This window comes from Zootoca vivipara, chromosome Z1, assembly GCF_965207765.1.
Source record: "Zootoca vivipara chromosome Z1, rZooViv2.hap1.1, whole genome shotgun sequence".
In the NCBI taxonomy this organism is placed as follows: domain Eukaryota; kingdom Metazoa; phylum Chordata; class Lepidosauria; order Squamata; family Lacertidae; genus Zootoca; species Zootoca vivipara.
Genome location: NC_142583.1, coordinates 39,846,635 through 39,860,290, shown reverse-complemented (window position 1 = coordinate 39,860,290; position 13,656 = coordinate 39,846,635). Strand labels below are relative to the sequence as shown.

Below are 13,656 nucleotides of genomic sequence, written 5' to 3'. Positions count from 1 at the left end.
AGCATGCATGCTGCTTCTGTGATATTTTGGTTGGCTGGAAGATATTGCCCACATACAGATTGTTGGCATTTTTCGTATGGGTCAACACAGCTATATTTGCTTTTTGTGTAACTTTAAGGATGCTAGTTAATAAAATAATAAGTTGCAATCTGAGGAAGCTAGCAGGGATGGAAGCCAAACAGACAAAATTCTTTATTGATAAGAACATTGGGAAACAAAAAGAAACAACAACTTGCAGTGCTTGATTTTATAACTACTTAATAATATGATCATGGGGCATCCAGCCCATATAAAACAATGCAGCTACATAAGCACATGAATCAATCCCAACATATAAACGAGCTTCTCACATGTGCACCGTAAGTATGTATACAAACTCCATGAGAGGTGTGAGCTTGCTTTTGCCAGGTAATCTCATTTATATTAAGTCTAATTTGAGGCAAACAAACTCATCTCATAAAACACAAAGAAGCCTTTCTCTTTTCAGATATTTCATTTTTGTCAAGAGCTGAAAATTCCTGTTTGCAACAATATGTCATGGAGAGCTGTAAAAGAGTAGCCAGTGCTATTGAAGAGAGGATACTGTTTCTGGTTGTATATAATTTTTTTTATTATTTTTATATACTATACGGTATAAGGGACGCGGGTGGCACTGTGAGTTAAACCACAGAGCCTAGGGCTTGCTGATCAGAAGGTCGGCAGTTCGAATCCCCGCGACAGGGTAAGCTCCCGTTGCTCGGTCCCAGCTCCTGCCAACCTAGCAGTCTGAAAGCACCTCAAAGTGCAAGTAGATAAATAGGTACCGATCTGGTGGGAAGGTAAACGGCGTTTCCGTGTGCTGCTCTGTGGCCAGCATGACCTGGAAGCTGTACGCTGTGCGCTGGCTCCCTTGGCCATAAGAGCAAGATGAGCGCCGCAACCCCAGAGTCGGTCATGACTGGACCTAATGGTCAGGGGTCCCTTTATCTATACTATACTATACTATACTATACTATACTATACTATACTATACTATACTATACTATACTATACTATACTATACTATACTATACTATTCTGCTTAAATGTTTCTTTGTCCTTGAATCTTCCTGCCCCACTTGCCATCCTCTCCTGCCACACCCTTTGAGAACCACTGTTCTAGGTCTTGTCCAGGTTTTAAGCAGGCGCCTAGTACAGCCATAGGGATCCAGGTGGCGCTGTGGTTAAACCACTGAGCCTAGGGCTTGCCGATCAGAAGGTCAGCGGTTCGATTCCCTGTGACGGGGTGAGCTCCCGTTGCTTGGTCCCAGCTCCTGCCAACCTAGCAGTTCGAAAGCACGTCAAAATGCAAGTAGATAAATAGGAACCGCTACAGCGGGAAGGTAAACGGCGTTTCCATGTGCTGCTCTGGTTCACCAGAAGTGGCTTTGTCATGCTGGCCACATGACCTGGAAGCTGTACGCCGGCTCCCTCGGCCAATAATGCGAGATGAGCGCGCAACCCCAGAGTCGGTCACGACTGGACCTAATGGTCAAGGGTCCCTTTACCTTTACCTAGTACAGCCATAACAATTTAGAGGCACTTTTGGTAAAGCAGTAAACACGTGAAGTGTTTTGCAGAGCTGGCTGCATAAGGAAGCCAGTTCCAGGTGTGTGGCTCTTTTCATATTTCCCAGTTGTCAGCACAGGTCAGCATTCCATTATCTCTGAAACTTCTTGTTTTCTAGACCTTGCTTTTTACAAGGGCTTGACAGGCGACTTGGTGCCTTATTACCAGTAGAAGCCAGAGGATTCTCTTTTTAATGATGTCCGAACAAATTAACTGTTAAAAATAAACTGCAGGAGAGCACAGGAGGAAGCAAAATTCAACAGTCTGAAGATCAGAGAGAATTAAGTGCCATGACTGTGGCCTTCATGCCTATAAAAATTGACTTAAGTTTAATTCAGAAGAGAGCTGCATTGCATACAGAGGATGCTTCCCTGTTGGTTTTTTTTTTTTAAGCATTGGAATGCACATCCTCCCTGCTGGTGTCCATTAACATACTCCTGAATCTATAAATATAAATGGGTTCTTCAATGTTGTTGTTTTTACCAGCCCTTATTTCTGACATTTTATTTTTTATTTTCTGTACATCACTGCAGCAGCTGTAGTCAAGCTTCACAAAAGGTCTGTAATTTCCACTTAGCTAAAATATTAGAAATTATTGTTTCTCACGGAAGAAGAGAGTACCTTGAATGTTTCTGGGGCAAGTAGTGTGCATTTTCAAAAAAATTGCTGCAATAGGGGCAAAGTGTCATCAACACACCAACAACACTCAGCTTCTATTTCTCTGCTGGTAACAGCCCAGTAGGGCTTTGGGGTGCTGCCCTTTAGGATTGCAGCCTTAAATATATATTTGAAATTTATAGTGCATTATGATCACTTCCTTTGAATTATGGCTCAGTCTGGCTTCTTTTCATATCTCTCTCTCTCTCTCTCTCTCTCTCTCTCTCTCTCTCTCTCTCTCTCTCTGTGTGTGTGTGTGTGTGTGTGTGTGTGTGTGTGTGTGTGTAGAAATGTAGCAGCACAGTGCAAATGAGAAGGGGCAGTTTCTCCTATGTTATTCTTTACCTGCTTATTACCCACAGTAGTGTGATCAGGGCAGGATTTGGGGTTGAAGCCCAGAATCCCACTTAGAATGAACAGAAGGGCCCCAAACTGCAGCAGTAAGCAGGACAGACACACTAAGTGAGGTAATACATATTACCATCTAAAGAAGCGCCGCCACCCCATAAGACCAGGGTCTAAAATGTGTCATCTACATGCACCACTGCCACCACCATATATTAGCCAAACCTACATGGACATTTGGTTCAAGTGCCTACATTATATAAATAGTTGGTTTCTTTAATCCATTATGTAACTTATGTTCCTTTGAGTAATGAAATAAGGTCTGGGAAAAGTACAAGACAGTGGTAAGACTGAAGAGATTTTGCAGACGTGTGCAAGATGACCAATACTGATGCTTTTGAACCACAGCACATGGCTTCAAGGTTGGTTTTTTGCGTTGGGGAGGACATAATAAGAAATAGATATGGATATTTTCTCCATTGTTCATTATGAACCATAGCCAAAGATAGCTTTTTAAAGGTTTGTGGGCTTTTGGTTGAAGGCAAAAGGTATGTGGTTTCTGCTTTTGGATAAGATTGTCACATGAATACCCACAAGACTGCCTCTTATTAACTAAGTACAAGACAGTGGTAAGACTGCCTCTTATTAACTAAGGCACTACTGCTGTCACTATATGGTGACAGCACTATATTAATGAAAGTGGTCTGCATCTGTTCCAGGGCACTGCATAATGAAGCTGTATAGGATGAGGGAGTTGCAGTCCAGCAATGCCTGGAGGGCCAACTTTCCAAATCCTGATATGCCCTTTGCCGTATGAATTATATGAACCAGGGTCTGATTTAATATAAGACGGCTTCCAAAGGCTGGTGTGTTAGTAATTGTTACCTGCACATGTTGAAAACAAACCATGCTCAGGGTTCTCAGCGAAAACCAGTTTGAAATGACCTCATAATTTTGCTGAACTGTGAAACTGATTTTATCGACGTGTTTCAGATAAGATTGCTGCCACTTAAATCAACAGGACTTAAATACACACAGAGAGATTTCATTATCTAACTAGTTGCTAGCTGTTCAGTTTCAAGCTGTTTGAGGCAAGGAGAATCATTTTCGAGGAGTTATGTATGTTTTATACTATCAGACATTGGGGTTCAGGTAGGTAGCCGTGTTGGTCTGACACAGTCAAAATAAATTAAAAAATTGTCCAGTAGCACATTAGAGACCAACTAAGTTTGTTCTGGGTATCTGAAGAAGTGCCCATGCACATGAAAGCTTATACCCAGAACAAACTTAGCTGATCTCTAAGGTGCTACTAGGGAATTTTTTAAAATTTATTAATTTATTTAAACATTGCTGTGTATGAGGTGCTAGGGGGAGGTGCTAAGGTACCTATTGAGACAGACTGATGCCAACTATCAAACAAAACAAAACAAAACAAAACACAATGAAAGGTGTTTAATAGTATTTGTATCCACTGACTTATCTTTTAAAGTTATATATTTAATGAAAATTAAATATGACAAAAATAAAAGTTCACTTTAGTCACTCAGGTATATAATTATGCTTGATGCATTTCATGTTGAAATGCTTTCTTGCTGAAAGAGATTATATGAGACAATGTGAAAACTCTGTTGTCTTTCACCAGTAATAGCTGTTCCAGACATGAAAATTTATCACTTAATTCATCAAGGTGGGCAATGTATTTATTTGTGAATTCATTCTAACAAAGCAATATTGACTTTATCTGATCCATACTGAAAAATTGTGTTTACTATAACACAAACATATAACTCCACAAAAGCTACCAATTTATTAGCCCTGTTCTAATATATATATGTATATATGTATATGGATATGGATCATAAGCTGGAAACCTTAAGCCAAGTCAGTTTTCAAAGGGCTTTTCTTAACTGTCTGACCTGTTGAGATTTACAAAGTCACTTCAAGTGACAGAAAATATTTATAGCCACTTCTCAGGATCTGATCCTTTCATGCTGCATGTTTTATGATGATGGAAACAATTCAAACACAGAAAGTCAACTGTATGAAAAATAAGACAAATTTATTTAAATAAAAATACATGCACAAAACACACACACACACACACACACAAAATATACAATGGATATGGCTTACACATAACAATACCTGCAGTTCTGAAACCAGTAGCCAAAATGATAAAAATGAAAGTACAGTACATGCATGCATAAAAGCAAAAACAAAAAAGACTGCTGCCCAATTCAGTTGAAGAAGAGGCAATGCTATCAAATATACTTTGGGCCTGTGCTCCAAAACCTAGTTAAAACTTGTGGACTTTATCCAAAATGTTTCGCAGTAGAAGCAAATGCTTTAAAGGTAATGCAAATGATTACTGCTTTTGCACAATCTTCATTCAAATGATTGGGGTTTGTGCAGGAGTGATGTTTCAGGAAACACAAATCATTGTCTTTTGGGGGACATGGAATTGCAGTGTCACCTGTGAACAAACTCTTCTTGGATGCAATAGATCAGGCACAGGCAACCTTCAGCCATCCAGATGTTTTGGCCTACAACTCCCATGATCCCTAGCTAACAGGACCAGTGGTCAGGGATGATGGGAACTGTAGTCCAAAACATCTGGAGGGCCGAAGGTTGCCTATGCCTACAATAGATCATTCGTGGTGGCCTCCATTTTACTCAGAACATTACAGCATAATCACATATATAATCTCCTGTGCCTTTTAGGACAACTTCCTACAAGGCAGCTCACAAAATTGCATTCTACATTTGTATGCAGAGAATAACGGATCATGGTTCTTAGAGACTTTGGTAGCATAGAATGAAAGGTGGCTCATATGCCATGAGATTAAAGAAACACAGAGGGAAAAGACAGAGAGAAAAAAACTCATTACCTTAAAAATAGTCTCAAGACAGCACACTGTTTTCCTACAACCGCTGACCTATGGATATGTGCCATTCCTCCCTTTTAAAGTATGCTAAAATATTAAAAATTTTGTTTGGGCAACTGGAAATGCACACTTGGATGAATAATGTGGGTTTTAAAAAAATAGCCAAAGAAATAATACATAAGGGTCAAGCAAAGTCTAATGGCACTGGAAGTGCTGTAAACACACATTCATTAGGGCTGTAAAGCACTCCAGAAACCAGTGGTCTTAAGCATGCAGAAAACTCTATATAGTATTAAATAATTTAAAAATGTCAGCCAGTTGTATATGCTAACTCAGTAGCATTGTGTTCTGGAGCATAAGTTAAAATGCACTATATTTGGCACTTTCCTGCATTCATGATTTTTCCTGCTGTTCACAGAATTCCTCCTATTTTTCTACAAAATTAGCATTAAAGAATAAGTCCCTGAAGTATTATACTTTTCCAGAGGCAAACTGCCAACCTGCTACCTTTCTTTTGAAAGATACCTGAAACTTCAGTGATGAAACTTCTAAAAATAATCAGTCCAGACTTTGATTTACTTACAGCAGCAGTTTAGGTGTTAACCAAACCCAGTTGTCACAAGAGAGAGATGCTGTTTTAGTCTCCACCTACACTCAGTTTCCTCCCAGATCTTTAGTACTGATCATCAGTACTAAAGATCTGGGAGGAAACTGAAATGAATGGAAAATAGCATTCTTTACTAGCTCCCACTCACTCCAACAGTAGTGACCCTCCTTGGGGGATTACACTTTTGGCCATTAAAATTTCTCATGCCAAAAAAAAAAAAGGTTTCCTGGACTTAATTTTTTGTGGACTTCAGACAGAATGTTCTATTTCTGATTAAAGTATGTGTTGTTATTGCTTTAGATTAATTTACATCTTACAGCAAAATTCAGCCACTGTACAATGTTTCCTTCATGTGTGAATTATTCCAGAAAGCTAAATTTTCAGTAGGTAATATGACTACGTTCTCAGATGCTTACTGACATACTGTATTTTTTTTTCTAATGTTCACATTTAGTTATTCTTTATATTTTGGTTTGTTTCTTTGCTACATGACATCAACATGCGCAATAAGATACTGTATTGACAAGGAATTGTCTTCACTCCTAATTAATTCATGATTATTTTAAGTAAGCGAATGCTTTGAAACATATTAAATTCAGTGGGACTAATCACATAAATATTAACAAAAGTGGGATGCCAGATGGCATTTTAACACAGCATTGCTAGAGATAATGCTTCTGAGAACCCATATTCTCAAATCCTCAAAGCAGTTTTCACAGAGCAAACATTTCTGAAAGCATTATACAAGTTTACTTATGACAATACAGATTCACTGGTCAGCAGTGCACCTTTCAATATGCAGCTGTTTTATAGTGAAAATACACAGATTTATACCCCACTGAAATGAAACGTTTATTGCTTGTGTGTTGATACTCTACCACTTTTCACAACAATATTTGTGCCTTTGCAAAGTTCTGACTGTGGTAAGAACGTTGGGTTGGATAACGATTTAGTCATGCTTAGAGCTATTAAAATTAGTGGGAATGAGTTTAGCGGGACTTAACTAGCAGGACTTAAGTTACACACATCTAAATTAAGTCTGGATCGAATCCATTTCATTGAAGTACTTTCAGCTGTTTAAAACTTATCTTCCTGCCCAGGCTGTCATTGCTCTTATTTGCCAGTAGAACAGTGGAAATGTACATACAAGACTTCATTGTTTCAAATGCAGAGATTTAATGCAGTAGTACAATCTGCCTGAAACTCACTGAGCATCATTATATAGCAACGTATCTTAATTTTCTTAAATGGTTCTTATCTATTTACTCCCCCCTCCCCCCATTACCAGCCCTTTCCATTCAAATGTAAAACTTACATTGGGGTAGTATTTACATTTGATTTGAAAATGGCACTCTCCTTTAGGTTTCATATTAACATTCACAAGTGATACATTTCAGATTGAAGAGTTGTTCTTTGGCCTTAGCCTTTTATATAGCTTTAACCGTACAGCAATAGGTTGCAGGTTCTTTACCCTGATTGTTTTGATTCTGCAGGTTACAATTTTAATAAATTATTATCACTGTCATTTACATGCAAACATTTATTATAACCACTAGTTGAATCTCCTTTCCCTCCTGGTGCTTTCAGAGTGCACAGAGGACAGACTCCAGTGGCCATCCTTGTTTCATAATTGCTTACACAGGTTGTTGCTTAACACCACTGAGAATGGCAGGTAAAACCCCAGATCCTGGTTCCAAGGCAACTGTAATACATTACATGGCTTAAAGCAGTTATTACAGTTAGTTTTTTGTTGTTGCATTAACAATGTATGTACCTGGAACTGCAAAGTTTATCCAGAAATGCAGCAAATATTTACTAATGCAAGGTCACAATATTCCTTTTCTAAACGTATCATGGGTCTTATTATGCACCACAGCTGAGCAGCACCTTAGCTTTGCCCTTAATCCAGTAGACAGTATCTTAGGCAATTCAATGTTGCTTTGTATAGAAGTGGGATTTACTTTCAAGTCCAGGCTCAGAGTGACCCCTGCTGACTCAACATTTGGCCTTCTATCTGACTAGTGAGCAAACCTTTAATTCTGGTGGGCTTATGAAATACAATCTACATTATTATTATTATTATTATTATTATTATTATTATTATTATTATTATTATGGCTTTTCTTTAACAAACAGCTGGTTGCCAGAACACTCAATCTACCATATTTTATTGCTGTTTCCTTTTGATTGACAGTACAGTTGGGGGAGAACAGGTCCTAGGTATTTTTCCTCTCATGTATACCCAATCTGTGAGACACACAAAGCAATCTTGTGTTAACTAATGAGCACAGGTGTGTGATCCTGCACACACAGCCTTTTTTGTGTTGTGTCTAAAGCTTAGGTGTCAGCTTTTCCATATGTTCCCTCTGGTGGTCGGTAGTACTTTGGGAAAGCCATCAGCTGTATCATGTTGAAAGCATACTTTCTGCATTTGATATTCTTCAGTACATTCTCTATGCGGCATCCTTCTCTGGTGAAAAGGGAGGGAAAAAAGACAACTTCGTGAAACAGTAAATAAATAAATATGTTTTATTTGTACATTGCAGAGTTTCAGCAACAATTGAAGTAAAAATAATGGAGATTCAATTCTACAATATATTTTCCACAAGTGATGATACATCTTACAAAATTAGATCCAAGGCCAGGCCCAATATAGTTATTGCCCTTAGAAGTAGAGTGTGGGTTTTATATATATATTTATCTCTCACTGTGGTTTGATTAAATACTTTATGATATATTTTACTCTACCCTTAGAAATATATTTGCTTCTAAAAATTCTTTAATAACTTTTTTTTCAGATTCGCTTTGTTTTGCTTCTGTTGTACATGTCAGAGTTCACATGTAGCCTTAGGTGTGCAGGTTCTAGGAATAAGGCATTTTTAATTAAGTCTGGCCCTACAGATTTGTAAAGGAAACTTCCATCTTTGTCTTATTTTCATTATGTTTAGCTTTGCAATGGAGGAAATAGAAAATGGCTTTCCAATAGCCTGATCCAATAACTCTCTGCTTTCAAAATAATGATGCTCATTCATACACAGTACAAAAGTCACAAGAGCCAACATGGTGCATCAAAGACGCAAACAAAACTTTTGTTTAAATGAATATAAAGCAAAAGCAACCAAAGCAACATTTACAAACAGGTTAATTTTGTTACAAAGCAGAACTTATCAAGTCCCATAGAATGGCTTGACAGAAAAGGGTTAGTTGCAACAAATAAAAGAGTGAACTATTTGCTAAAACAGGAACTCCTAGCAGGAGGTAACAATGAAAAAAGCACATGGAAAATTAATCTTTCAAACTGACCTGTCCAAATAATTCAGCTTGGGTTGAGTTATATGAGTACAGATTTTAAACCCCCCCCCCAATATTTTGACTAAGGACTGATAATCACCACAGACAAACATGTGACTGTCTTTGCAATGTGAATTTTACCACTGCATTTCCAAATAAGAAACCATTTGTCTGATGTGAGCTCCCCCATGTGAAAACGGCAAAGGGCCCATGTCAGATAAAACCATACTTTCTGGTGTCCTAAACCTTGGCAATGTTTAAGTGTGGGGCTGTGCATGCTGGAAAGGAAGTGAAGATTTCTGCAAATGGGTCCCCAAGTAAAAATGAGACAGTAAAATCACCTCCATAAGGAGTTGAATTGGTCCTAAGTACGAGTTTTGTAAAAAGAAAAAGCGGGCGGCGGGGGAGGGGGGGAAAGAGATCCTTCCAATTCAATGACAAAATCTCATTTGATCAAGAAACACTAATATAATGGCCATTCTTAATGTGTGAAAAGATTTGCTCGGAATAGAAAGCAGATTAAATCACTTGATGCATAGTATGCTTTCTTGATTTCTGGAAATAGAAAGAAAAGCTTTTACAGTTCAAGACATTGCCTTCTTGAGATCAAATTTGTGGGTCTGAAAATGTAGAAATCATACAGCACAATTTTTAATCTTAAGCTGTTGCTGTTCATAGAAAAGAAATGGACAGAAGTGAAATTTACTGATATTTGGCTAATAATAAAGCAAGACTTAAAATAAGCCACACAACCAGCAAATGTGAGCTGACAAGCAGCAAGGCGACAGGATAGAAGTGACGAGAAGTTGGCTTGTTATCAGTTAGACAGCCTGTCTCGGGATCATCCGACTCATTCAGTGCTCCCTGGGTTTGTCTGCTGTTAAACAGGGGAAGTTAGGAACAAATAAAATAGCATTTAATAGGAGAATAAGGCAACACTTAGGTATTCCAACAACAAAGATGGCCACAATATAAACAAATCTATGCTAAATAAAGCTATTTTGGCTAGTCTGCATACCAAATAAGAAAATATCGCACATATTTAAAGGTGTTCTAAATGAAGGAAAAAAGCAAGCCCTCCAACAGGGAATTGACCCTCACAGATACTTCTTAGCACATTAAAGATGAAGCCATGGGTTGTGAGCTCTTAATGGAAGCCCCATGCAAAGAAATAGAGCAAGCCTGAAATGCTATGAAGTGGAATCAGTGGGGAAATGCATGATTTCAAAACACTGAGGAACAGTGGAAAGCTCCACAGAGCTCTGATGCAATGATGCATGCAGAGCATCTCCCAGCATTGAAATGGAGGGTGAACTTTCACATTTATGGTGCTTTGTTTTCTCACTGGAGCTCCATACACCAGTCATAGCCACCAAAGGGGCTTCCACTTTTCGGCTTCCGATGACCTGGCTTTCCTCTATTTAGTCTCTGCTTTATCAAGATTCCTTGACAACTTCATTGGCACCCTTGGGTGGCAGTGGGCCAAGCACACCAGAAGGGCCCGCTGCTGCTGCGTGCCTTAGGACTCCCTTTAAATCCATTTTCCTGAGGCCTGACTACCCAAATTTCCCACAATGCCTCTGGTGTGGTATTACTCTAGGGCATTGTGGGAAACTTAAATGAATGCTAGAGTCATCTACCTGGCATTGTTTGGAGCACTGCTGCTCAAAGGAGATGGGGCTCTTCCCAGGGCACTTTCCACAGGGATTCCTCAAACCTGGAATTAGTTCTCCATAAGTACTTTCTGCAATGGAGTTATTTCAAGAACTTTAAATTATTGTTAAAAGCAATCAAGCAAATGTAAATTTATCTGCAAATTCAATACTGAGACATAGGTAGGTAGGGAGCAGTTGTTGTTTTTTTAAATCCCTGAATCTGTTTATGAAAATGATGCCTAACTGTGTCATCAAGCCATTTAACCATAATGTGGGATAGTGTAAAGAGTTCTAGGAATTATCTGAATATTTGCTCAAAATGATGTTACCTTTTTAACTGCACACAATCAGAGAGAGAGAGCATTTACTCCTCACAGAGTTACAATTCCCAGAAAACCATTACAAATGACAGTGCCCAGAATGCTCTGAGGGAAAGAATGTGCTTTGAATGTGCTTTGAAAGAATGTGCTTTGAAGTCATAGTGCGTACATAGCAACAGTGGCTCTCCAAAGTCTTAGGTTCTTTCCTGTCATTGCTTGTCTGATCCTTTTTTAAAGTGCAGGTGTCAGGGACTGGGCATCCTATATTTCCACCCAGATCTCTCTCTCTCCTGAATCAGGCACTATATCTCAAGTAGAACAGTGCAAAGGTAAGAGAGGATGCACACAATTCTCCAATTCCCTGTTGTGTCTGCCTACCTACAGGAACAAACATAGCCCTCTTGTAACCTTATACAGATCTCAAAATTTTCAAGAAGATACCATATTTAGGGCAACCTTCCCTACAGAGTCAGCGCCACAGATTCTTGCATGATACTCAGCAAAGAAAGGCCTTGCTGATAAAATTAAGGTAGTGATTTTGGAGGGTGAGAAAATGTTCAGTTTGTCCTCCCCACTTCCCAGCTTAGATTGTGGGTAAGGCAATGGGAAAACGAAGGATTAGAGACAGCGTCCTTAGCTCAGTTGGTAGAGGATGAAACTTTAATCTCAGGGTTGTGGGTTGAAGCCCCATGTTGGGCAAACTATTTCTGCATTTCAGGGGGTTGGACTAGATGATCCTTGTGGTCCCTTCCAACTCTGCAATTCTATGATTCTGCGATTCTTCTTTCTTTTATTTACCTTGCGTGAATTACCATTCTCATTTCTGTTACTGTTCTACTACTCAGTGCCACCAGGCTTGGAGCCAAAACAGGCTTGGAGTTAAACAGGAGGGAGGCTTCTGCCTCCTTAGGCAAGCCCCAAGGCATGCAGAGGTAACAAAATGTTTTTAAAATCTAAAATGCTGTGTTAGAGGTGACCTCTAGAGCCAGGGGATGTTGTGTATTCAAAAAGACAAATGGAAAACTGAGGTGGGCAAGTGAATTTGGTCTGCTTGAGCTCTTTACAGTGGCCTGGAGAAGAACCCCAAACAGGAGCTCCTCTCTTAGGGTGTGAGGAAAACTATGAAGCATCTTATTGCAGGTCCCACTTGTATTTTCTAACACACTGCACATAAGGTGACTAATTGTATTTATTAAGCTGTCATGGCTTTAAATGAGAAAAGGAAGAAAACCAGCCATCCCGTACACTGCCATTGCAAAACATGAAATTAGGCCAGTCTTTCCAAACCTGGTGCCCTCCAGATGTTTTGTACAAAAATCCCTTCAGCCCCAGTCAGCACAGCTTGGGAATGGCTGAATTATGTAATGCCAAATACTTCTGCAGATCGTATTTATAATATCAGTCTTAACTTCCTAGCAGCAAGTATCTGGAACTGCCAGTGAATATCCTCCTGTGTCACTAAATGAATGTACTGCGGTTTTCAATACTGGTCAGATTTATTCATGATCACAGCAATTAATCTGAACACAATACTGAGTTTTTGCAAGATGTGCTGCCAAATAAAGGACACTGAACTTGCTAGCCAAGCAACTTGGCCGATGAAGAATGTAAGAAGGATATTGTTATGAGTTTTTTTGGCAGCAGCAGCAGCGCGGAGGGGGGGGGTTAGGCTAAATGCCTGGGCCCCCTTCTAATTCTAACATTCTGGTGGCTCTTTTTGAGATGGCAAATGGGTGGGGATGGGTGGGGCTCCCTCCCTCAACTCGGGGTAGCTAGAGAGTTGAGAGCAGGCAGAAGCCAGAGAGAGAGAGTTTGGCTGTTTTGTTTCCGCTCCCGGAGCCCACTGATGTGTAAAGGGAGTGGATGAGAGCCACCTTTCCAAGCGGGGCAGCAGGAGGAGCGTGCAAGTTCTCCACGCTGGGCTTGAAACCAAGGAAATTCTGGCGGGAAGGCTGAGCAAGAAGTGGCAGCTGCCACCACCTGGTGCATGCATTGCAAGTGGAGCATCTCACAGAAGCCACATGGGTGACCTGTGAATGCGAGTCTGGTTCCTGCTGCACTGTGCTGCCAGCCACCCCCAGAACAAGGGGCTTTCACTGCACCTCTCCTGCTTTCTTCTGAAGCATGTGGATTGAAATCCTTGCAATCCCTGGAGCAATAAATAAACATGGAGGCTGCTGCTGCAGAGAAACCAGGTGGCGAGGAGCAGAGCCCCCCAGGCTCCAGCGTGGAGGCCCCAGCGGATTCCTCCATGGACGCCTGCCTATGATCTCAGGGGTGGTACTGCAAGCAAGTGGCGAAGGACAGGT

At 40.0% G+C, this 13,656-nt stretch overlaps 2 protein-coding genes across 29 annotated transcripts in view; one reads left to right on the top strand and one right to left on the bottom strand.

The window, feature by feature from the left end:
* The window catches only part of IL15 (interleukin 15), an 87,890-nt gene that overhangs the window by 64,122 nt on the left and 10,112 nt on the right, over nucleotides 1-13,656 (top strand). The window lies entirely within an intron of this gene.
* The window catches only part of INPP4B (inositol polyphosphate-4-phosphatase type II B), a 267,679-nt gene continuing 258,645 nt past the window's right edge, over nucleotides 4,623-13,656 (bottom strand). For 12 of the 15 annotated variants that reach the window (XM_088660294.1, XM_088660300.1, XM_088660296.1 and 9 more), the window contains one exon: nucleotides 4,623-8,551. In XM_088660294.1, coding sequence (XP_088516420.1) covers nucleotides 8,419-8,551 — 133 coding nt within the window. In that variant the 3' untranslated portion in view covers nucleotides 4,623-8,418. Of the gene's footprint in view, nucleotides 8,552-8,596; nucleotides 10,250-13,656 lie in introns of those variants that run through there. The other 3 variants (XR_015947735.1, XM_060278615.2, XM_088660302.1) reach the window with 1 other exon arrangement.